The sequence below is a fragment of the Scyliorhinus canicula genome, chromosome 18, assembly GCF_902713615.1.
Source record: "Scyliorhinus canicula chromosome 18, sScyCan1.1, whole genome shotgun sequence".
Lineage (NCBI taxonomy): Eukaryota > Metazoa > Chordata > Chondrichthyes > Carcharhiniformes > Scyliorhinidae > Scyliorhinus > Scyliorhinus canicula.
In genome coordinates, this window is record NC_052163.1 from 503,981 (window position 1) to 531,009 (window position 27,029).

At 50.4% G+C, this 27,029-nt stretch overlaps 2 protein-coding genes across 4 annotated transcripts in view; both read left to right on the top strand.

Annotated features, from left to right (window-relative positions):
• Nucleotides 1-18,200, top strand: part of LOC119953525 — a 138,687-nt gene extending 120,487 nt beyond the window's left edge. The window contains exon 12 of the mRNA XM_038777893.1: nucleotides 17,922-18,200. Coding sequence (XP_038633821.1) covers nucleotides 17,922-18,200 — 279 coding nt within the window. The remainder of the gene's footprint in view (nucleotides 1-17,921) is intronic.
• Nucleotides 18,201-18,422: 222 nt separating this feature from the next.
• Nucleotides 18,423-27,029, top strand: part of rnf157 (ring finger protein 157) — a 94,464-nt gene continuing 85,857 nt past the window's right edge. For all 3 annotated transcript variants that reach the window (XM_038777315.1, XM_038777317.1, XM_038777316.1), the window contains exon 1: nucleotides 18,423-18,590. In XM_038777315.1, coding sequence (XP_038633243.1) covers nucleotides 18,503-18,590 — 88 coding nt within the window. In that variant the 5' untranslated portion in view covers nucleotides 18,423-18,502. The remainder of the gene's footprint in view (nucleotides 18,591-27,029) is intronic.

Here is a 27,029-nt window from a genome sequence, read left to right on the forward strand (position 1 = left end):
TCAACGTGGCCACCAGCACCCTGCCCTCTGTATTGATTCTGAGTAAATCCCTCTGAACAAGAACAAAGAAAATTACAGCACAGAAACAGGCCCTTCGGCCCTCCCAGCCTGCGCCGATCCAGATCCTTTGTCTAAACCTGTTGCCTATTTTCCAAGGTCTACTTCCCTCTGTTCCCCACCCGTTCATATATCTGTCTAGATGCATCTTAAATGATGCTATCGTGCCCGCCTCTACCACCTCCGCTGGTAAAACATTCCAGGCACCCACCACCCTCTGCGTAAAAGACTTTCTACGCACATCTCTCTTAAACTTCCCCTCCTCACCCTTGAAATCGTGCCCCTTGTAATTGGACCACCCCACTCTTGGAAAAAGCTTGTTGCTATCCACCCTGTCCATACCTCTCATAATTTTGTAGACGTCAATCAGGTCCCCACTCAACCTCCGTCTTTCCAACGAAAACAATCCTAATCTACTCAACCTGTCTTCATAGCTAGCACCCTCCATGCCAGGCAACATCCTGGTGAACCTCCTCTGCACCCTCTCCAAGGCATCCACATCCTTTGGTAATGAGGCGACCAGAACTGCACGCAGTATTCCAAATGTGGCCGAACCAAAGTCCTATACAACTGTAACATGACCTGCCGACTCTTGTACTCAATACCCCGTCCGATGAAGGCAAGCATGCTGTATTCCTTCTTGACCACTCTATCGACCTGCGTTGCCACCTTCAGGGTACAATGGATCTGAACTCCCAGATCTCTCTGCACATCAATTTTCCCCAGGACTCTTCCATTGACCACATAGTCCGCTCTTGAATTTGATCTTCAAAATGCATCACCTCGCATTTGCCTGGATTGAACTCCATCTGCCATTTCTCTGCCCAACTCTCCAATCTATCTATATTTGCTGTATTCTCTGACAGTCCTCCTCGCTATCTGCAACTCCACCAATCTTAGTATCATTTGCAAACTTGCTAATCAGGCCACCTATACCTTCCTCCAGGTCATTTATGTAGATCACAAACAGCAGTGGTACGAGCACGGGTCCCTGTGGAACACCACTAGTCACCCTTCTCCATTTTGAGACACTCCCTTCCACCACTACTCTCTGTCTCCTGTTGCCCAGCCAGTTCTTTATTCATCTACCTAGTACACCCTGAACCCCATACGACTTCACTTTTTCCATCAACCTGCCATGGGAAACTTTATCAAACGCCTTACTAAAGTCCATGTATATGACATCCACAGCCCTTCCCTCATCAATTAACTTTGTCACTTCCTCAAAGAATTCTATTAGGTTTGTAAGACATGACCTTCCCTGCACAAAACCATGCTGCCTATCACTGATAAGTCTATTTTCTTCCAGATGTGAATAGATCCTGGGCGCGATCCTCCGACCCCCACGCCGGGTGGGAGAATCGCGGGGGTGCTGGGCGATTCCCGCCACGCCGCTCTGGCACCCGCACACGATTCTCCCACCTCACCCCCCCCCCCCCCCCCCCCCCCCCCCCCCCCAAAACGGCGTGCCGTGTTTTACGACAGGCCGCTCGGAGAATCGGCGCTCGACAGTTAGAAACGGCGAGCGGCGATTCTCCGGCCCGGATGGGCCAAGCGGCCTGCCCAATCCGACCTGGTCGCTGCCGGCATGAACAGCGCGAGAGAACGCTGCGTGTGCGGCCTGTGGGGGGGGGGGGGAGGATCGAGCACCAGGGGGGTGCTCAGTGGGGGTCTGGCCTGCGATCAGTGCCCACCGATCGGCGGGCCGGCGTCTCTAAAAGACGCACTCTTTTCCCTCCGCCGCCCCGCAAGATCAATCCTCCATGTCTTGCGGGGTGCCTGCGGGGAGGATGGCAACTGCGTATGCGCGGGTGACGTCATTTAGGCGGCACCGCTTTGAGGTGGGCGCCATAGCCCAGCGCGCAAAATTGACGCGGCGCCGCTCCTAGCCCCCCGGGGGTGGGAGAATGGGGGCGAGGAACGGCCTCCGTCGCCGGAGTGAAACACTCCGGTTTTCACTCTGGCATCGGCACTTAGTCTCCCGTTGGGAGAATCGTGCCCCCTATCCCTCAGTATCTTCTCCAACAGTTTGCCTACCACTGACGTCAAGCTCACAGGTCTATAATTCCCTGGATTATCCCTGCTACCCTTCTTAAACAAAGGGACAACATTAGCAATTCTCCAGTCCTCCGGGACCTCACCCGTGCTCAAGGATGCTGCAAAGATATCTGTTAAGGCCCCAGCTATTTCTACCCTCGCTTCCCTCAGTAACCTGGGATAGATCCCATCCGGTCCTGGGGACTTGTCCACCTTAATGCCTTTTAGCATACCCAAAACCTCCCCCTTCCTTATGCCGACATGACCTAGAGTATTTAAACATCCACCCCTAGCCTCAACATCCGTCATGTCCCTCTCCTTGGTGAATACCGATGCAAAGTACTCATTAAGAATCTCACTCATTTCCTCTGACTCCATGCATAAATTCCCTCTTTTGTCTTTAAGTGGGCCAATCCTTTCTCTAGTTACCCTCTTGCTCCTTACATACGAATAAAATGCTTTGGGATTTTCCTTAACCCTGTTAGCCAAAGATATTTCATGACCCCTTTTAGCCTTCTTTATTGCGTGTTTGAGATTTGTCCTACTTTCCCGATATTCCTCCAAAGCTTCATCAGTTTTGAGTCGCCTCGATCCTATGTATGCTTCCTTTTTCATCTTAGCTAGTCTCACAATTCCACCCGTCATCCATGGTTCCCTAATCTTGCCATTTCTATCTCTCATTTTCACAGGAACATGTCTGTCCTGCACTCTAATCAACCTTTCCTTAAAAGACTTCCCTGGTGAGTCATCTCCCCCAACAGTATCCAAAACGGTATACCTGTTTTGGAGGGAGATGACCGCAGGGGCCACCTGCACTGTCTTCCTGCTCTTTCTCTGCCTTTTGGTCACCCATTCCCTGTCTCCTTCACCAATCCTAATCTGCGGTGTGACCAAACTCACTGAACGTGCTATCCCTGACCTCTCACTTGACAACAGCTCCTCCACAAACCACCTTCAAGTTCCGCTGACCGCAATGCACGTATGCAAATTTCCCCCGCAACAGCCAATCAGTAGCTCCGCTCTACTGCCCTCTGCTGGTCACCCAACAATCCCCTACTCCCCTCGTCGTCACCAAATGATCAATTCACTGCCCACACTCCCTCCTGGCACCATTAATCACCAAATGCTCCAGCTTCACTTGTGTCTCTGTCAATGTTGATGCTGAAAATTGATTGTTCAAAATTGTGTTAATTGTGCTCCTGCAATTTTAATATAAGATACAATATATCCTACTCACTGTATGGAATGTTTATATTACATCCTATTTGCTGTATGGAATGTTTATATTACATCCTATTCACTGTATGGAATGTTTATAATACATCCTATTCACTGTATGGAATGTTTATATTACATCCTATTTGCTGTATGGAATGTTTATAATACATCCTATTCACTGGATGGAATGTTTATAATACATCCTATTCACTGTATGGAATGTTTATATTACATCCTATTCACTGTATGGAATGTTTATAATACATCCTATTCACTGTATGGAATGTTTATAATACATCCTATCACTGTATGGATGTTTATAATACATCCTATTCACTGTATGGAATGTTTATATTACATCCTATTCACTGTATGGAATGTTATAATACATCCTATTCACTGTATGGAATGTTTATAATACATCCTATTCACTGTATGGAATGTTTATAATACATCCTATTCACTGTATGGAATGTTTATAATACATCCTATTCACTGTATGGAATGTTTATATACATCCTATTCACTGTATGGAATGTTTATAATACATCCTATTCACTGTATGGAATGTTTATAATACATCCTATTCACTGTATGGAATGTTTATAATACATCCTATTCACTGTATGGAATGTTTATAATACATCCTATTCACTGTATGGAATGTTTATATTACATCCTATTCACTGTATGGAATGTTTATAATACATCCTATTCACTGTATGGAATGTTTATAATACATCCTATTCACTGTATGGAATGTTTATAATACATCCTATTCACTGTATGGAATGTTTATAATACATCCTATTCACTGTATGGAATGTTTATAATACATCCTATTCACTGTATGGAATGTTTATAATACATCCTATTCACTGTATGGAATGTTTATAATACATCCTATTCGCTGTATGGAATGTTTATATTACATCCTATTCACTGTATGGAATTTTTTTTCTGATTTTTCACTTTGTTAATCTGAATCTACGGCAATTAAAAATAAATTTTACTTTGAGCTAGTCTGTGGTTTGTGTGAGATTTTTGGTGTTTAACTGCTCGCTGGGGAATGAGAAAGTTCCCTGGGACACTAGCCTTCAGCAACTAGACCTCACTAATACCCAGTGGTCATGGCAACTGGGAATAGTAAGTCTATAATTAAGGAAACGATGACTGAACACATCAAAATGTTCAGCTGCTCAGAGAGGCAGAAGATTTGTAAAGGTTAGCCAATCCTGACAAAACTGAATGATAGTTTTGAAAAGGTCAGCAGTGTAGAGCTCAGGGGAATGTCTCGAGGTGTTACTGTCAAGGACTTCCAGAAGATATTTCGTAAAGTTCTGTCTCGTAAAAGCCTGTCAACTAAAACTAAAGCCCAACGATCTGATGATTAACAAAGAAAAGTACAGCACAGGAACAGGCCCTTCGGCCCTCCAAGCCCGTGCCGACCATGCTGCCCGTCTAAACTAAAATCTTCTACACTTCTGGGGTCCGTATCCCTCTATTCCCATCCTATTCATGTATTTGTCAAGATGCCCCTTAAATGTCACTAACGTCCCTGCTTCCACCACCTCCTCCGGCAGCGAGTTCCAGGCACCCACTACCCTCTGTGTAAAAAAACTTGCTTTGTACATCTCCTCTAAACTTTGCCCCTCGCACCTTAAACCTATGCCCCCTAGTAATTGACCCCTCGACCCTGGGAAAAAGATTCTGACTATCCACTCTGTCTATGCCCCTCATAATTTTGTAGACCTCTATCAGGTCGCCCCTCAACCTCTGTCGTTTCAGGGAATACAATCCTCGTTTATCCAACCTCTCCTCATAGCGAATGCCCTCCATACCAGGCAGCATCCTGGTAAACCTCTTCTGCACCCTCTCTAAAGCCTCCGCATCCTTATGGTAGTGTGGCAACCAGAATTGAACACTATACTCCAAGTGTGGCCTAACTAAGGTTCTATACAGCTGCAGCATGATTTGCCAATTCTTATACTGAATGCCCCGGCCAATGAAGGCAAGCATGCCGTATGCCTTCTTGACTACCTTCTCCACCTGTGTTGCCCCTTTCAGTGACCTGTGGACCTGTACACCTAGATCTCTCTGACTGTCAATACTATTAAGGGTTCTGCCATTCACTGTATATTCCCTACCTGCATTAGACCTTCCAAAATGAATTACTTCACATTTGTCCGGATTAAACTCCATCTCCAATCTCTCCGCCCATGTCTCCAAACGATCTAAATCCTGCTGTGTCCTCTGACAGTCCTCATCGCTATCCGCAATTCCATCAACCTTTGTGTCGTCCACAAACTTACTAATCAGACCAGTTACATTTGCCTCCAAATCATTTATATAGAGTACGAACAGCAAAGATCCCAGCACTGATCCCTGCGGAACACCACTAGTCACAGCCCTCCAATTAGAAAAGCACCCTTTCATTGCTACTCTCTGCCTTCTGTGACCGAGCCAGTTCTGTATCCACCTTGCCAGCTCACCTCTGAAGATAGATGGGTGACGGTGAGAGGGGCTGGGAGGAAACAGTCAGTGCAGGGATCCTCTGTGGTTGTTCCCCTCAGTAACAAGGTAACAAGTATTCCGCTGTGGATACTGGGGGCTGGCGGGGGGGGGGGGGGGGGGGGGGAAATGACTCACCAGGGTGATGCGACCATCAATTCCCGCAAGGGGGGGGGGGGTGGGGGGGGCAGCACTAAAGGGCCTGCCGTTCAAACAAGCCCGAAATAAATTCCGCTACCTGGGGATCCAAATAGCCCATGACTGGAAAGGGATCCACAAATGGAACCTCACCAGCCTGACGGAGGAAGTTAAAAAGGACCTGCAAAGATGGAACACACTCCCGCTCTCCCTCGCGGGGAGAGTCCAGACGATCAAAATGAACATACTGCCCAGGTTCCTTTTCCTGTTTAGATCCATTCCGATCTACATCCCCAAGGCCTTTTTCAAAGCGCTGGACAAACATATCATGGCGTTCGTATGGGGGGGGTAAAAATGCTAGGATCCCAAAGAAGGTCCTACAAAAAACAAAATCCAGGGGGGGGCTAGCCCTCCCGAATCTACAATTCTACCACTGGGCAGCAACAGCCGAGCGAGTAAGGGGATGGATCCAGGAGCCAGAAGCCGAGTGGGTGCGTGCGGAGGAGGCCTCCTGCATGGGAACCTCCCTCCGGGCCCTCGCCACGGCAGCACTCCCATCCCCACCCAAAAAACACTCCACCAGCCCAGTGGTGACGGCCACCCTCCAATCCTGGAACCAACTGCGGCAGCAATTTGGCCTGTACAAAATGTCGGACAAGGCTCCCATCTGCAACAACCATAGGTTCACACCAGCACTGACTGACGCCACCTTCAAAAGGTGGAGACAGGACGGGGGGACACTGACAGTCAAGGACCTATACACGGACGACAGGATCGCAACACTGGACGAACTGACAGAGAAATTTCAGCTAGCTGGGGGGAACGAGCTACAGTACCTGCAGCTCAAAAACTTCCTACGAAAGGAGACAAGGACATACCCACAACCGCCACGACAGACACTACTGGAAGACCTACTGGACGCAAGTATCCTAGAGAAAGGGAACTGTAGTGACATGTATGACCGACTGGTAGATAGGGACGACACCGTACTGGACGCAACAAGAAGGAAATGGGAGGACGACCTGGGGATGGAGATAGGGTGGGGACTCTGGAGCGAAGCACTGCATAGGGTCAACTCCACCTCCACGTGCGCAAGGCTCAGCCTGACGCAACTAAAAGTGGTACATAGAGCCCACTTAACAAGAAACCGTATGAGTAGGTTCTTCCCGGAGGTGGAGGACAGATGTGAGCGGTGCCAAAGAGGCCCGGCCAACCATGCCCACATGTTCTGGTCTTGCCCCAGACTTGTGGAGTACTGGACAGCCTTCTTCGAGGCTATGTCCAAAGTGGTGGGGGTGAGGGTGGAGCCATGCCCGATAGTGGCGGTCTTCGGGGTTTCAGACCAGCCAGATCTATTCCTGGGGAGGAGGGCGGATGCCCTTGCCTTTGCCTCCCTGATCGCCCGCCGTAGAATCCTGTTTGGCTGGCGGTCAGCAGCACCGCCCAGAGCTGCAGACTGGCTGTCCGACCTCTCGGAATCTCTCCAAATGGAGAAAATCAAATTCGCCATCCGAGGGTCGGACGACGGCTTCCACAGAACGTGGGAGCCATTCATGCAACTGTTCCGGGACCTATTTGTGGCCAACGTACATGAGGAAGAATAGTCGGGTGGCCAAGAACCAGGGGAAAACGGACGGGAATCGGGGGAAGGTAGCCGGGGGGAGGGGGGGGGGGGGGCTACGGGCTCGGTATGGGGGTTTGATGGCAAGCCAAGGCCCAAAACCAAACTATAAATAAATGCCTATAAACATGTGCCTCGGCCATATTGGGGAATGTAAAATATGTATGCTGGCTAAAGGGGGCGGCCACAATTATTGTTATGAAGATGCTTACCTGTAAATATTCATGTTAAATTTTTGTGTTTTCCCTTTTTTTTTCTCTCTCTCTAATAACTTGTAATTTGTCATATATAAAATATGAAAACTCAATAAAAAAACATTTAAAAAAAAATTCACTCGAAGACTCGAGTCGAAGTAAACAGTGGTTTTAATCAACTTACAACTTTGCCTGCCTGCGACTGGTACAATACTGAAGACGGTCCAGCAGGTCAGCTGCTCTTATACTTTCTCTAAAGGGCGGAGCCCGTACATGCTCCACATCTCCCCCTGTGGGTGAAGCCACACAATGGCCCATAGATGGAGCCCACAGGGTTAATAACATAGTATAACGTAATACAGTATACTGGTGAATTAACAGTATTTATACATTCACCACATTCACCCCCTGTAAAAAAATTAAGTCCGGCGGGGGTGACGGGTTCACAAATTCAGTCGGTCCGGCACCCGGATCGTACGTTGCGACCGACGAAGCACTGGTGTCACAGCCGTTTCGGGTGGCTGTGGAAGTGGGTCCGGTGGTGGACTCCGGGGGGCAGTTCTTCCGCAGCTTCGTTCCTGCGGACTGGTGTGCCGGGTGGAAGGGAGCGCAGAAACCAAATAGGTGCGGGGGCACTGGACACGGGAGGCTGGGCGGGGTATAGTGTGGGGGGTACAGTAGTGGTAGTGGTGGAGGAGCCTGCGGCACCAGGTCTCGGAGGGAGACGGTATCCTGCCGGCCATCGGGGTGTTCGACGTATGCATAGTGTGGGTTTGAGAGCAGGAGCTGGACCCTCTCTACCAGGGGGTCGGTCTTATGGGTCCGAACGTGTTTCCGAAGGAGGACAGGGCCTTGTGTCCTCAGCCAGGATGGAAGCGAGGCCCCTGTGGTAGTTCCCCTAGAGAAGATAAACAAGCGGCCATGAGGAGTCTGGTTTGTGGCCGTGCAAAGGAGGGACCTAACAGCGTGGAGCACATCGGGGAGGACCTCCTGCCAGTGAGAAACCGGGAGATTCCTGGACCGTAGGGTCAGTAGGACGGTCTTCCAGACCGTCGCGTTCTCCCTCTCCACCTGCCCGTTTCCCCTGGGGTTGTAACTGGTAGTCCTGCTCAAGGCGATGCCCTTATGAGCAGGTACTGAAGCAGCTCGTCACTCATGAAGGATGAGCCCCTGTCACTGTGGACATAATTGGGGAAACCAAACAGAGTGAAGACACTGTGCAGGGCTCTGATAACAATGGGGGTGGTCATGTCGGGGCATGGGATGGCAAACGGGAAACAGGAGAACTCATCTATAATGTTGAGAAAATAGGTATTGCGATTATTTGAGGGGAGGGGCCTTTGAAATCAATACTGAGGCGTTCAAAGGGCCGGGAAGCCTTTACCAGGTGGGCCTTATCTGGTCGATAGAAGTGCGGTTTACACTCCGCGCAGATCAGGCAGTCCCTGGTTACAGCTCTGACCTCCTCGGTGGAGAAGGGCAGGTTGCGGGCCTTGATGTAATGGGCGAGCCGGTGACCCCCGGGTGGCAGAGGTCGTCGTGGATAGCCCGTAGACGGTCATCTTGCGCGCTGGCGCATGTGCCGTGGGACAGGGAATCTGGGGGCTCGTTGAGCTTCCCAGGACGATATACTATATCGTAATTATAGGTGGAGAGTTCAATCCTCCACCTCAAGATCTTATCATTCTTGATCATGCCCCGCTGCGTATTATCGAACATCAAGGTAACCGATCGTTGGTCGGTGACGAGGGTTAACCTACCAGCGAGTTAGTGCCTCCAGTGCCGTACGGCTTCCACGATGGCTTGGGCTTCTTTTTCGACCGAGGAGTGTCGAAGTTCAGACGTGGAGAGGGTGCGTGGAAAGAACGCTACCGGCCTGCCTGCTTGGTTAAGGGTGGCGGCGAGAGCGACCTTTGATGCGTCGCTCTCCAACTGAAATGGGACGGACTCGTCCACCGCACTCATGGTGGCTTTGGCGATGTCCGCCTTGATGCAGTTGAAGGCCTGGCAAGCCTCGGCTGCCAATGGGAAAAGGGTGGCCTCAAATAGTGGGCGGGCTTTGTCCGCATACTGGGGGACCCACTGGGCATAATAGGAAGAAAATCCAAGGCACCTCTTGAGGGCCTTGGGACAGTGAGGGAGAGGGAGGTGTAAGAGGGGGTGCATACGGTCAGGGTCGGGCCCTAGGACCCCATTTTCCACGATATAGCTGAGGATGGCTAGCCTGGTTGTGCGGAAAACGCATTTCTCCTTATTGTAGGTGAGGTTGAGTTTTTGGGCGGTCTGTAGAAATCGGTGGAGGTTGGCATCGTGGTCCTGCTGATCATGCCCGCAGATGGTGATGTTGTCCAAGTACGGAAACGTGGCCCGCAGCCCGTACTGGTCCACCATTCGGTCCATTGCCCGTTGGAACACCGAGACCCCATTAGTGAGGCCAAAGGGGACCCAGAGGAAATGAAAAAGGCGGCCGTCTGCCTCAAACGCCGTGTAGTGGCGGTCCTCCGGGCGGATTGGGAGCTGGTGGTATGCAGACTTCAGATCCACTGTGGAGAACTCGCGGTACTGCGCGATCTGATTCACCACGTCTGCAATCCGGGGGAGGGGGTACGCATCGAGGTGCATAAACCGGTTAATGGTCTGGCTGTAATCAACCACCATCTGGAACTTTTCCCCGGTCTTGCCGAGCACCACCTGTGGTCTCCAGGGGCTATTGCTGGCCTCTGTGACTCCTTCCCGCAAGAGACGCCGGACCTCGGACCTAATAAATGCCGTGTCCTGCAGACTATACCTCCTGCTTCGAGTGGCTACTGGCTTGCAGTCCGCGGTGAGGTTAGCGAAGAGGGGAGGGGGGGTCGATGTTTAGGGTTGCGAGGCTGCATATAGTGAGCGGGGAAAGGGGTCCACCAAAACTAAGAGTTAGGCTCCTGAGATTGCACTGAAAATCGAGTCCTAAAAGGAGAGGGGCGCAGAGGTCTGGGAGCACGTACAATTGCAAATTGGTATATTCGGCGCCCTGTATCGTTACGGTTGCCGTAGTGCGCCCTTGGATTTGTGCTGAGTGCGACCTAGAGGCGAGGGAGATTGTTTGTTGCGTCGGGAATATCGGGAGCAAGCAGCGTATTACCAGATCTGGGTGGACAAAGCTCTCGGTGCTCCCGGAGTTGAACAGGCAAGGTGTCTCGTACCCGTTAACCCGGACGGCCATCATGGAGCTCCTGAGGTGTTTGGGTCGCGACTGGTCCAAGGTGACTGCACTGAGTTGAGGGTAATCAGCGGCGTGATCGGTGGCGCTGGGGCGGCCCTGCGATGACTGTCCGTGCAGGTCGTACGCATCGAGTGGCGTAGCAGATGGTGGCCAAGATGGCGGCCGCCATGAGTCGCACGTGTTGTGCGGAGTCGGAGTCAGCAGACACGCTGCCACATTACGGGGTCTGCGGGCCTGAGAGTCGGTGAGTCGGGTCTGTGAGTTCGAGTGTTTAGACTTGGCCAGGCAGACCTTAGCGAAGTGACCTTTTCGCCCGCAGCTGCTGCAGTTCGCGTTGCGAGCCGGGCAGTGTTGCCGGGGGTGTTAAGGCTGGCCGCAAAAATGGCAAGGTAGCCCCCCATGATGAGCAGGCGGCCGTGCGGCGCAGGCCTGGGGTAGTCGCTGGTCGGGGGCCCACGCGGAGGTCGCGCGATCGGCCGGGAACACAGTGAGATTCTGAAAAGCGAACTCCAGCAAGGTCGCCAGTTTGACCGTGCCCCCCAGGTCCTGGGCCCCTTTCCTAAGCAGGCGCTGCCTCACATAGTTCGATCGGACCCCCGCAACGTAAACGTCTCGGACGGCGAGTTCCATGTGCTGAGTGGCTATAACGGCCTGATAGTTACAGTCGCGTGCGAGGGCTTTGAGGTCACGCAGATAGTCATCCAGCGACTCCCCGGGGCGCTGGCTGTGAGTGGTGAAGATATGTTGTGTGTAGACCTCGTTCGCAGGCCGCACGTAGATGCGTTTGAGTATCGCGAGGGCCTCAGTGTAGGAGGTGGCTTTGTCGAGCTGGGCAAAAATGCGATGGCTCACCCTTGCGTGGAGGAGACTTGATTTCTGTTCGTCCGTGACGGATGATGTCGACGACGCGGCCAGGTAGGCCTTGAAACACCGAAGCCAATGTGAAAAAAATTATTTTGCCTGCGCGGCCTGTGGATCGAGTTCCAGTCTGTCAAGTTTGAGGGCTGACTCCATAGTAGTTCTCTAAGCTGATCAAATTGATGCGACCATCAATTCACTCGAAGACTTGAGTCGAAGTAAACAGTGGTTTTAATCAACTTACAACTTTGCCTGCCTGCGACTGGTACAATACTGAAGGTGGTCCCGCAGGTCAGCTGCTCTTATACTTTCTCTAAAGGGCGGAGCCCGTACATGCTCCACATCTCCCCCTGTGGGTGAAGCCACACAGTGGCCCATAGATGGAGCCCACAGGGTTAATAACATAGTATAACGTAATACAGTATACTGGTGAATTAACAGTATTTATACATTCACCACACAGGGGTAAGCTACAGCGACCAGATCTCCAGCACTGAGTCCATCCCTGTGGCTCAGAAGGGAAGGAGGGAGAGCAGGAGAGCAATAGTTATTGGGGACTCGATAGAGGGACAGATAGACGGTTCTGTGGCAACGAAAGAGACTCACAGATGGTATGTTGCCTCCCGGGTGCCAGGGTCCGTGACGTCTCAGACCGTGTTTTCAGAATCCTTAAGGGGGTGGGGGAACAGTCACAAGTCGTGGTACACATCGGTACCAACAACATAGGTAAGAGAAGGGACGGGGATGTAAAACAGGAATTTAGGGAGCTAGGGTGGAAGCTGAGAGTCAGGACAAACCATGTTGTTATCTCTGGTTTGTTGCCGGTGCCACGTGCTAGCGAGGTGAGGAACAGGGAGAGAGTGCAGATAAACACGTGGCTGCAGGGATGGTGTAGGAGGGAGGGTTTCAGGTATGTGGATAATTGGAGCACATTCTGGGGAAGGTGGGACCTGTACAAACAGGACGGGTTACACCTAAACCAGAGGGGCATCAATATCCTGGGAGGGATATTTGCAACAGCTCTTCGGGGGGGTTTAAACTAATTTGTCAGGGGGATGGGAAAACGAGCTGTAGTCCAGAAGCCAGTGTTGAGAGTAGTGAGGTACTGAGGAGGGTATCAAGGTCGCAGGAGTGTACCGGCAGACAGAAAGGTGGGTTGAAGTGTGTCTACTTCAATGCAAGGAGCATCCGGAATAAAGTAGGTAAACTTGGAGCGTGGATTGGTACTTGGGACTACGATGTTGTGGCCATTACGGAGACTTGGTTAGAACAGGGACAGGAATGGTTGTTGGAAGTTCCGGGGTACAGATGTTTCAGTAAGAGTAGGGAAGGTGGTAAAAGAGGTGGAGGAGTAGCATTGTTAATCAAGGATAGTTTAACGGCTGCAGAAAGGCAGTTCGAGGGGGATCTGCCTGGAACATAGAACATACAGTGCAGAAGGAGGCCATTCGGCCCATCGAGTCTTCACCGACTCACTTAAGCCCTCAATTCCAACCTATCCACGTAACCCAATAACCCCTCCTAACCTTTTTTTGGTCACTATGGGCAATTTATCATGGCCAATCCCCCTAACCCGCACATCTTTGGACTGCGGGAGGAAATCGGAGCACCCGGAGGAAACCCACGCAGACACGGGGAGAACGTGCAGACTCCACACAGACAGTGACCCAAGCCGGGAATCGAACCTGGGACCCTGGTGCTGTGAAGCCACAGTGCTAGCCACTGTGCTACCGTGCTGCCCTACTGAGGTAATATGGGCTGAAGTTAGAAATAGGAAAGGAACGGTCACATTGTTAGGAGTTTTCTATAGGCCCCGAAATAGTAATAGAGATGTGGAGGAAGAAATTGCAAAACAGATTATGGATAGGTGTGGAGGTCTCAGGGTAGTTGTCATGGGTGACTTTAACTTTCCAAATATTGATTGGAACCTCCATAGGTCGAACAGTTTGGATGGGGCAGTTTTTGTACAGTGTGTGCAGGAGGGTTTGCTGACACAATAATGTGGATAGGCCGACAAGGGGGGGGGGGGCACATTGGATTTGGTACTGGGTAATGAACCCAGTATTGCACGACGATCTCTGTCACCCGTTTTTACCACTTTTAAGGCTCGCAAGCTGCCCTACTCCATCGAGGAAGTCAGGGCTATCACCAGAGACTGCCAGGTCTGTGCGGAGTGTAAACCCCACTTCTACCAGCCAGACCGTGCGTGCCTGGTGAAAGCCTCCCACCCCTTTGAACGCCTCAGTGTGGATTTCAAAGGGGCCCTCCCCTCCACCGACCGCAACATGTATTTTCTCAGTGTGGTCGACGAGTATTCCCGATTCCCCTTTGCCATCCCATGCCCCGATATGACGTCTGCCACCGTCATCAAAGCCTCAACACCATCTTCGCTCTGTTCGGTTTCACCGCCTACATCCACAGCGACCGGGGATCCTCATTTATGAGCGATGAGCTGCACCAGTACCTGCTCAACAGGGGCATTGCCTCGAGCAGGACGACCAGCTGCAACCCCCAGGGGGAACGGGCAGGTGGAGCTGGAGAATGGGACGGTCTGGAATGCCGTCCCGCTGGCCCTGCGGTTCAGAAATCTCCCGGCCTCCCGCTGGCAGGAGGTCCTTCCCGACGCCCTTCACTCCATTTGGTCGCTCCTGTGCACCGCGACTAACTAAACCCCCCCATGAACGTCTCTTTGCCTTCCCAAGGAAATCCACCTCTGGGGTTTCGCTCCCAACATGGCCGGCAGCTCCAGGACCCGTTCTCCTCTGCAAGCACGTGCGGCTCCACAAGGCTGACCTGTTGGGTGAGAGGGTACAGCTATTCCACGCAAACCCGCAGTACGCCTACATAGCGTACCCCCGACGGCCACCAAGACACAGTCTCCCTCAGGGACCTGGCACCAGCTAGGTCCCCACACACCCTCTCCCCCCCCACCCCTGCCCCGGCGCCACCCTTCCTCCCCCCAGCGCACCCCACCGCAGCCCCCGCTCCAGGACAATCCGTCCTCCCCTTGGACCCACCCGGGGATGAAGAGGATGTCGAAACGCTCCCAGAGTCAGCGAAGACCAAGCCAATGCCTGAGTCGCCACCAGCACTGCGGCGTCTCAACGACAGATCAAGGAGCCCAATTGTCTAAATTTGTAACCTTCTCTATAATTTTAAAGCTAATCTGTATGTAAATAGTTTTTCTACCACCTCCGCTGGACTCATTTTTAACGGGGTGAATGTGGTAGTCACCACTGATGTATTATATTGTATATACTGGTATTACGGTAAGGCCCCTGTACTACAGGTATGGAGGTAGATCCCTGCTTGCTGGCTCCGCCCAGTAGGCGGAGTATAAATGTGTGTGAACACCGAGCTGCAGCCATTTCGCCAGCTGCTGTAGGAGGCCACACATTCTGTGTAATAAAGCCTCGATTACTCTCGACTCTCGTCTCGTCATAATTGATAGTGCATCACACATGGAGCCCACCAGAATGACAGGGAGTGGGATAGCTTGATCTTGGTTTTGGACAAAGCTCGGCACAACATCGAGGGCCGAAGGGCCTGTTCTGTGCTGTATTGTTCTATGTTCTATGTTCTAATTATACAGGGCCTTGGTGAGGCCTCACCTGGAGCATTGTGGGCAGTTTTGGTCTCCTTACCCGAGGAAGGATGTTATTGCTATGGAGGGAGAGCAGCGAAGGTTTACCAGACTGATTCCTGGGATGGTGGGACTGACGTGTGAGGAAAGGTTGAGTCGGTTAGAATGGTATTTGCTGGAGTTCAGAAGAATGAGGAGGGATCTCATAGAAACCTGTAAAATTCTTACAGGACTGTTCAGGGTAGATGCAGGAAGGAGTGGACCATTAAGGACAGGGATAAGGAGAAATTTCGCACATTTCAGTTTGGCTTCCCCGATCTTCCACCCACTTAAATGCCCCCCCCCCCCCCCCTCACGTTTCCAAACACTCCGACCTTGGGGAGGCCCCTGGGAATGTCCCACACCATGTGGTAAGGCCTCCTTCACCCCGGGATCGAACCCTGGCACTGCCCCTGTGGCAGTGTTACCCAGACACCCCGATGGTGCCTGTGTGCCTCCCTGCCCTGTCTCCAACCACCTGGGGATATCCAATAATCTGGGAGACCCCCTCCCCCAGGTGCCATTACGCTTGGATTGGATTTGTTTATTGTCATATGTACCGCGGTACAGTGAAAAATATTTTTCTGCCAGCAGCTCAACAGATCATTAAGTACATGAAAAGAAAAGGAAATAAAAGAAAATACATAATAGGGCAACACAAGGTACACAATGTAAATACATAGACACCGGCATCGGGTGAAGTATACAGGGGTGTAGTGTTAATGAGGTCAGTCCATAAGAGGGTCGTTTAGAAGTCTGGTAACAGCGGGGAAGAAGCTGATTTTGAGTCTGTCCGTTCTCAGGCTTCTGTATCTCCTGCCTGATGGAAGAAGTTGGAAGAGTGAGTAAGCCGGGTGGGAGGGATCCTTGATTATGCTGCCCGCTTTCCCCCAGGCAGCGGGAGGTGTAAATGGAGTCAATGGATGGGAGGCAGGTTTGTGTGATGAACTGGGCGGTGTTCATGACTCTCTGAAGTTCCTTGCGGTCCTGGGCCGAGCAGTTGCCATACCAGGCTGTGATGCAGCCCGATAGGATGCTGTCTATGGTGCATCTGTAAAAGTTGAGTCCGGGGGCGATTCTCCAATATGGAGCCCAAGTGTTCGCGCCATCGTGAACGCCGTCGCTTACCACAACGGCGCGAACCGGGCCCAGGTATGACCGATTCTGGCCCCCATGGGGGGCCAGCACGGCGCTGGAGTAGTTCATGTCACTCCTGCCTCCTTTCGCGGTGCTAAATGGGAGCCACGCCAACCCGCGCACGCGCGGGGGACTTCTTCTGCGCGCTGCCCCCGACCAACATGGCGTCGGTGTTCAGGGGCCGGCTGTGCCAGAAAGTAAGCCCGGGGGGGGAGAGGCTGGCCTGCCGATCGGTGGGCCCCGTTCGCGGGCCAGACCCCATCGGAGGCCCCCCCCCCCCGGTGAAGGAGCCCCCCTCCCCACCTCCCCCCCCCCCCCAATAGGCCACCCCCCGACCGTTCACACAGAGCACCCGCCAGCAGCGACCAGGGGTGAACAGCGCCAACAGGACTCTGTCGTATCCACGTGGCCTCTCGGCCCATCCGGGCCGGGGAATCAGTGGCCCTGCCAATTCCAGCAGCCAGCGGCCGGCGTAAATGGCTCGGTTGCGGCGATTCTCCGGCCTGGCGTGGGGCTCGGAGAATCGCACCCTTAATGTGGACATGCCGAATTTCCTTAGTTTCCTGAGGAAGTACAGGCGCTGTTGTACTTTCTTGGTGGTAGCGTCAACGTGGACAGATTTCTGGATATGTGCACCCCTAGGAATTTGAAACTGCTAACCATCTCCACCTCGGCCCCGTTGATGCTGACAGGGGTGTGTACAGTACTTTGCTTCCTGAAGTCAATGACCAGCTTTAGATTTGCTGGCATTGAGGGAGAGATTGTTGTCGTTACACCACTCCACCAGGTTCTCTATCTCCCTCCTGTATTCGGACTCATCGTTATTCGAGATCCGGCCCACTATGGTCGTATCATCAGCAAACTTGTAGATGGAGTTGGAACCAAGTTTTGCCACGCAGTCGTGTGTGTACAGGGAGTAGAGTAGGGGGCTAAGTCCGCAGCATTGCGGGGCACCGGCATTGAGGACTATTGTGGAGGAGGTACTGATTGTGAATGACTGGAAACGTTTCTGGAAACCAGCAAGAAATGGCGGCCTGACGTCCCACATGTGCAGCCGTTTGCTCCGGGCACCGGGAGAGCCGGGAGAATCCGCACAACCATATTTAAATAAGCAATCCAGAGGCAATGGAATGGGGAATTGGCGCATTCCAGATGGATTTCAGGTTAATTTCAGGTGGATTCTGATGGATTCTGGGTGGATTTCGGGGGAATTCCAGGTGGATTTTGGGGAATTTCAGGTCGGTTTCTGGTAAATTCCAGGTGGATTTTGGTGAATTCCAGGTGGATTTTGGTGAATTTCAGGTGGATTTTGGTGAATTTCAGGTAGATTTTGGTGAATTTCAGGTGGATTTTGGTGAATTTCAGGTGGATTTTGGTGAATTTCAGGTGGATTTTGGTGAATTTCAGGTGGATTTTGGTGAATTTCAGGTGGATTTTGGTGAATTTCAGGTGGATTTTGGTGAATTTCAGGTGGATTTTGGTGAATTTCAGGTGGATTTCAGGTGGATTTCAGGTGGATTTCAGGTGGATTTTGGTGAATTTCAGGTGGATTTTGGTGAATTTCAGGTGAATTTCAGGTGGATTTCAGGTGGATTTTGGTGAATTTCAGGTGGATTTTGGTGAATTTCAGGTGGATTTCAGGTGGATTTCAGGTGGATTTTGGTGAATTTCAGGTGGATTTTGGTGAATTTCAGGTGGATTTTGGTGAATTTCAGGTGGATTTCTGGTGGATCCCGGCTCCATCGGGATCGGTCCGCCGATGATTTTTTCGGGATTAAAAGGCGTGTCGGGGACGCGCGGCGGCCGCAGCGTCGGGAACGCGCGTTGCGGAGGATCGGGAGCGCGCATTCCGGCTGCAGCCGCCGATCCCGGTTTGAGGATTGGGAGCCGCTCCCGCGGCGGGAATGGGATCATTGAGCAGCCGCCAGGAAGCCCGCGGGGAGGAGCTGGAAATCCCGGCGGGATCCGTCTACAGATTCCCACCCAAATCCGGTAAGATCCCGGGAAACACTGCAACCGGGATTGGGAAACACTGTAACCGGGAATGGGAATCACTGCAACCGGGAATGGGAAACACTGTAACCGGGATTGGGAAACACTGCAACCGGGATTGGGAATCACTGTAACCGGGAATGGGAATCACAGCAACCGGGATTGGGAATCACTGCAACCGGGAATGGGAAACACTGTAACCGGGATTGGGAAACACTGTAACCGGGATTGGGAAACATTGCAACCGGGATTGGGAATCACTGCAACCGGGAATGGGAAACACTGTAACCGGGAATGGGAAACACGGCAACCGGGATTGGGAAACACTGTAACCGGGAATGGGAATCACTGTAACCGGGATTGGGAATCACTGCAACCGGGATTGGGAATCACTGCAACCGGGAATGGGAAACACTGTAACCGGGAATGGGAAACACGGCAACCGGGATTGGGAAACACTGTAACCGGGAATGGGAATCACTGTAACCGGGAATGGGAATCACTGTAACCGGGATTGGGAATCACTGCAACCGGGATTGGGAATCACTGCAACCGGGAATGGGAAACACTGTAACCGGGAATGGGAAACACGGCAACCGGGATTGGGAAACACTGTAACCGGGAATGGGAATCACTGTAACCGGGAATGGGAATCACTGTAACCGGGAATGGGAATCACTGTAACCGGGAATGGGAATCACTGTAACCGGGAATGGGAATCACTGTGACTGGGATTGGGAAACACTGTAACCGGGTTGGGAATCACTATAACCGGGATTGGGAATCACTGTAACCGGGAATGGGAATCACTGTAACCGGGAATGGGAAACACTGTAACTGGGATTGGGAATCACTGTAACCGGGATTGGGAATCACTGTAATCGGGATTGGGAATCACTGCAACCGGGATTGGGAATCACTGTAACCGGGAATGGGAAACACTGTAACTGGGATTGGGAATCACTGTAACCGGGATTGGGAATCACTGTAATCGGGATTGGGAAACACTGTAACCGGGATTGGGAAACACTGTAACCGGGATTGGGAAACACTGCAACCGGGATTGGGAATCACTGTAACCGGGATTGGGAAACACTGTAACGGGATTGGGAAACACTGCAACCGGGATTGGGAAACACTGTAACCGGGAATGGGAATCACAGCAACCGGGATTGGGAATCACTGCAACCGGGAATGGGAAACACTGTAACCGGGATTGGGAAACACTGTAACCGGGATTGGGAAACATTGCAACCGGGATTGGGAATCACTGCAACCGGGAATGGGAAACACTGTAACCGGGAATGGGAAACACGGCAACCGGGATTGGGAAACACTGTAACCGGGAATGGGAATCACTGTAACCGGGATTGGGAATCACTGCAACCGGGATTGGGAATCACTGCAACCGGGAATGGGAAACACTGTAACCGGGAATGGGAAACACGGCAACCGGGATTGGGAAACACTGTAACCGGGAATGGGAATCACTGTAACCGGGAATGGGAATCACTGTAACCGGGATTGGGAATCACTGCAACCGGGATTGGGAATCACTGCAACCGGGAATGGGAAACACTGTAACCGGGAATGGGAAACACGGCAACCGGGATTGGGAAACACTGTAACCGGGAATGGGAATCACTGTAACCGGGAATGGGAATCACTGTAACCGGGAATGGGAATCACTGTAACCGGGAATGGGAATCACTGTAACCGGGAATGGGAATCACTGTGACTGGGATTGGGAAACACTGTAACCGGGTTGGGAATCACTATAACCGGGATTGGGAATCACTGTAACCGGGAATGGGAATCACTGTAACCGGGAATGGGAAACACTGTAACTGGGATTGGGAATCACTGTAACCGGGATTGGGAATCACTGTAATCGGGATTGGGAATCACTGCAACCGGGATTGGGAATCACTGTAACCGGGAATGGGAATCACTGTAACCGGGAATGGGAAACACTGTAACTGGGATTGGGAATCACTGTAACCGGGATTGGGAATCACTGTAATCGGGATTGGGAAACACTGTAACCGGGAATGGGAAACACTGTAACTGGGATTGGGAAACACAGTAACAAGGAATGGGAATCACTGTGACTGGGAATGGGAATCACTGTAAACGGGATTGGGAAACACTGTAACTGGGAATGGGAATCACTGTAACTGGGATTGGGAAACACTGTAACTGGGAATGGGAATCACTGTAACTGGGAATGGGAAACATTGTAACTGGGAATGGGAAACACTGTAACCAGGAATGAGAAACTTGTAACTGGGAATGGGAATCACTGTAACCGGGAATGGGAAACACTGTAACCGGGATTGCGAAACACTATAACTGGGAATGGGAAACACTGTAACCGGGAATGGGAAATACTGTAACCGGGAATGGGAATCACTGCAACCGGGATTGCGAAACACTGTAACCGGGAACGGGAATCACTGCAACCGGGATTGGGAAGCACTGTAACTGGGAATGGGAAACACTGTAACCGGGAATGGGAATCACTGCAACCGGGATGGTGAAACACTGTAACCGGGAATGGGAAACGTTGGAACCGGGAATGGAAAACACTGTAACTGGGAATGGAAATCACTGCAACCGGGATTGGGAAACACTGTAACTGAGAATGGGAAACACTGTAAACAGGAATGGGAATCACTGTAACTGGGAATGGGAAACATTGTAATGGGGAATGGGAAACAGTGTAGCCGGGAATGGGAAACACTGTAACCGGGATTGGGAAACATTGTAACTGGGATTGGGAAACACTGTAACTGGGAATGGGAATCACTGTAACTGGGAATGGGAATCACTGTAACTGGGAATGGGAAACATTGTAACTGGGAATGGGAAACACTGAAACCAGGAATGGGAAATATTGTAACTGGGAATGGGAAACATTGTAACCGGGATTGGGACACACTGTAACCAGGAATGGGAAATATTGTAACTGGGAATGGAAAATATTGTAACCGGGAATGGGGAAAATTGTAACCGGTGTTGGGAATCATTGTAATCGGGAATGGGAAATACTGTAACCAGGAAGGGGAAACATTGTAACCGGGATTGGGAAACATTGTAATCGTGATTGGGAAACACTGTAACCGGGAATAGGAAACACTGTAACGTTAATGGGAAACATTGTAACCGGGAATGGGAAGCACTAACCGGGAATGGCAAACATTGTAACCTGGATTGGGAAACACTGTAACCGGGAGTGGGAAACACTGTAACGGGAATGGGAAACATTGCAACCGGGAATGGGAAACATTGTAATCTGGATTGGGAAACACTGTAACCGGGATTGGGAAACACTGTAACTGGGAATAGGAAACACTGTAACGTTAATGGGAAACATTGTAACCGGGAATGGGAAGCACTAACCGGGAATGGCAAACATTGTAACCTGGATTGGGAAACACTGTAACCGGGAGTGGGAAACACTGTAACGGGAATGGGAAACATTGCAACCGGGAATGGGAAACATTGTAACCGGGATTGGGAAACACTGTAACCGGGAATAGGAAACACTGTAACGTTAATGGGAAACATTGTAACCGGGAATGGGAAGCACTAACCGGGAATGGCAAACATTGTAACCTGGATTGGGAAACACTGTAACGGGAATGGGAAACATTGCAACCGGGAATGGGAAGCACTAACCGGGAATGGGAAACATTGTAACCTGGATTGGGAAACACTGTAACCGGGATTGGGAAACACTGTAACTGGGATTGGGAAACACTGTAAACGGGAATGGGAAACATTGTTATCCGGAAAGGGAAACACTGTAATCGGGAATGGGAAACATTGTATCCGGGAATGGGAAACACTGTAACCGGAATTGGGAAATATTGTAACTGTTAATGGGAATCACTGTAACCGGGAATGGGAACCTTTGTAATCGGGATTGGTAAACCCTGTTACCAGGAATGGGAAACATTGTAACCGGGATTGTGCATGACTGTAACCGGGAACGGGAAACACTGTAACTGGCATTGGGAAATATTGCAACCGGGAATGGGAAATATTGTAACCGGGATTGTGAATGACTGTAACCGGGAACGGGAAACACTGTAACTGGCATTGGGAAATATTGCAACCGGGAATGGGAAATATTGTGACCGAGATTGGGAAACATAACCGGGAATAGAAAATGTTGTATCTGGGAATGGGAAACACTGTAACCGGGAATGGGACACACTGTAACCGGGATTGGGAAACACTGCAACCGAGAATGGGAATCACTGTAACCAGGATTGGGAAACACTGTAACCGGGAATGGGAATCACTGCAACCGGGATTGGGAAACACTGTAACCGGGAATGGAAATCACTGCAACCGGGATTGGGAAACACGGTAACTGGGAATGGGAATCACTACAACCGGGATTGGGAAACACTGTAACTGGGAATGGTAAACACTGTAACCGGGAATGGGAAACACTGTACCGGGAATGGGAAACATTGTAACCGGGATTGGGAAACACTGTAACCGGGAATGGGAAACACTGCAACCGGGAATGGGAATCACTGTAACTGGGAATGGGAAACACTAACCGGGAATGGAAAACATTGTAACCGGGAATGGGTATCACTGTAACTGGGAAGGGGAAACACTGTAACCGGGAATGGGAATCACTGTAACTAGGACTGGGAAATACTGTAACCGGGAATGGGAAACACTGTAACTGGGAATGGGAAACATTGTAACTGGGATTGGGAAACACAGTAACCAAGAATGGGAAACACAGTAACCAAGAATGGGAAACACTGTAACTGGGAATCACTGTAACTGGGATTGGGAGTCACTGTAACCGGGAATGAGAATCACTGTAACGGGGAATGGGAAACATTGTAACCGGGAATGGGAAACACTGTAACCGGGAATGGGAATCACTGTAACCGGGAATGGGAAACACTGTAACCGGGATTGCGAAACACTGTAACTGGGAATGGGAAACCCTGTAACCGGGAATGGGAAATACTGTAACCGGGAATGGGAATCACTGCAACCGGGATTGGGAAACACTGTAACTGAGAATGGGAAACACTGTAACCAGGAATGGGAATCACTGTAACTGGGAATGGGAAACATTGTAATGGGGAATGGGAAACAGTGTAGCCGGGAATGGGAAACACTGTAACCGGGAATGGGAAACACTGTAACCAGGAATGGGAATCACTGTAACTGGGAATGGGAAACATTGTAACGGGGAATGGGAAACAGTGTAGCCGGGAATGGGAAACACTGTAACCGGGAATGGGAAACACTGTAACTGGGATTGGGAAACACTGTAACTGGGATTGGGAAACACTGTAATCGGGAATGGGAATCACTGTAACTGGGATTGGGAAACACTGTAACTGGGAATGGGAAATATTGTAACTGGGAATGGGAAACATTGTAACCGGGAATGGGAAACACTAACTGGGAATGGGAAACACTGTAGCCGGGAATGGGAAACATTGTATCCGGGAATGGGAAACACTGTAACCGGGATTGGGAAATATTGTAACTGGGAATGGGAAACATTGTAACCGGGAATGGGAAACACTAACTGGGAATGGGAAACACTGTAGCCGGGAATGGGAAACATTGTATCCGGGAATGGGAAACACTGAAACCGGGAATGGGAAACATTGTAACCTGGATTGGGAAACACTCTAACCAGGATTGGGAAACGCTGTAACTGGGAATGGGGAAAATTGTAACCGGGGTTGGGAATCATTGTAATCGGGAATGGGAAACACTGTAACCGGGGATGGGAAACATTGTAACCGGGATTGGGAAACATTGTAACCGGGAACGGCAAATACTGTAACCGGGAATGGGAAACACTGTAACCGGGAATGGGAAGCACTAACCGGGAATGGGAAACATTGTAACCTGGATTGGGAAACGCTGTAACCGGGATTGGGAAACACTGTAACCGGGAATAGGAAACACTGTAACGGGAATGGCAAACATTGTAACCTGGATTGGGAAACACTGTAACCGGGAGTGGGAAACACTGTAACGGGAATGGGAATCATTGCAACCGGGAATGGGAAGCACTAACCGGGAATGGGAAACATTGTACCCTGGATTGGGAAACACTGTAACCGGGATTGGGAAACACTGTAAACGGGAATGGGAAACATTGTTATCCGGAAAGGGAAACACTGTAATCGGGAATGGGAAACATTGTATCCGGGAATGGGAAACACTGTAACCGGAATTGGGAAATATTGTAACTGTTAATGGAATCACTGTAACCGGGAATGGGAACCTTTGTAATCGGGATTGGTAAACCCTGTTATCGGGAATGGGAAACATTGTAACCGGGATTGTGAATGACTGTAACCGGGAACGGGAAACACTGTAACTGGCATTGGGAAATATTGCAACCGGGAATGGGAAATATTGTGACCAAGATTGGGAAACATAACCGGGAATAGAAAATGTTGTATCTGGGAATGGGAAACACTGTAACCGGGAATGGGAATCACTGTAACCGGGATGGGGAAACACTGTAAACGGGATTGGGAATCACTGTAACCGGGAACGGGAAACATTGTAACCGGGATTGGCAATCACTGTAACTGGGATTGGGAAACACTAACCGGGAATGGGAAACATTGTAACTGGGAATGGGAAACATTGTAACTGGGATTGGGAATTACTGTAACCGGAAATGGGAATCACTGTAACCGGGATTGGGAAAATTGTAACCGGGATTGGGAAACATTGTAACCGGAATTGGGAATCACTGTAACCGGGAATGGGAAATATTGTAACCGGGAATGGGAAACACTAACCGGGAATGGGAATCACTGTAACCGGTAATGGGAAACATTGTAACCGGGAATGAGAAACTTTGTAATCGGGATTGGTAAACCCTGTTACCGGGAATGGGGAACATTGTAACGGGGATTGTGAATGACTGTAACCGGGAACGGGAAACACTGTAACTGGCATAGGGAAATATTGCAACCGGGAATGGGAAATATTGTAACCGGGATTGGGAATCATTGTATCCGGGGATGGGAAACACTGTAACCGGGATCGGGAAACATTGTAACTGGGAATAGGAAACACTGTAACCGGGAATGGGAAACACTAACCGGGAATGGGAAACATTGTATCCGGGAATGGGAAACACTGTAACCGGGATTGGGAAACATTGTAACTGGGAATAGGAAACACTGTAACCGGGAATGGGAAACACTAACCGGGAATGGGAAACATTGTAACCGGGATTGGGAAACACTATAACCGGGAATGGGAAAAACTGTAACCGGCAATGGGAAACACTGTAACCGGGATTGGGAAATACTGTAACTGGGATTGGGATACACGGTAAACGGGAATGTGAAACATTGTAACCAGGAATGGGAAACACTGTAACCGGGATTGGGAAACACTGTAACCGGGATTGGGAACCGTTGCATCCGGGATTGCGAAATATTGTAACTGGGAATGGGAAACACTGTAACCAGATTGGGAAATATTGTATCTGGGAATGGGAATCACTTTAACCATGATTGGGAATCACTGTAACCGGGAATGGGAAACATTGTAACCGGGATTGGGAATCACTGTAACTGGGATTGGGAAACACTAACCGGGAATGGGAAACATTGTAACTGGGAATGGGAAACATTGTAACCGGGATTGGGAAACATTGTAACCGGGAATGGGAAACATTGTAACTTGGAATGGGAAACATTGTAACCGGGATTGGGAAACTCTGTAACCGGGATTGGGAATCACTGTAACCGGGATTGGGAAACATTGTAATCGGGAATGGGAAATATTGTAACCAGTAATGGGAAACATTGTAACCGGGAATGGGAAACTTTGTAACCGGGATTGGGAAACTCTGTAACCGGGATTGGGAATCACTGTAACCGGGATTGGGAAACATTGTAAGCGGGAATGGGAAATATTGTAACCAGTAATGGGAAACATTGTTACCGGGAGTGGGAAACATTGTAACCGGGATTGTGAATGACTGTAACCGGGAACGGGAAACACTGTAACTGGCATTGGGAAATATTGTAACTGAGAATGGGAAACACTGTAACCGGGATTGGAAATCACTGTAACCGGGATTAGGAAACATTGTAACCGGGATTGGGAAACATTGTAACCGGGAATGGGAAACATTGTAACTGGGATTGGGAAACTTTGTAACCGGGATTGGGAATCACTGTAACCGGGATTGGGAAACATTGTAACCGGGATTGGGAAACATTGTAACTGGGATTGGGAAACATTGTAACCGGGAATTGGAAACATTGTAACCGGGATTGGGAAACATTGTAACCGTGATTGGGAATCACTGCAACCGGGATTGGGAAACATTTCAACCGGGAATGGTAAGCATGGTAACCGGGATTGGGAATCACTGTAACCGGGATTGGGAATCACTGTGAC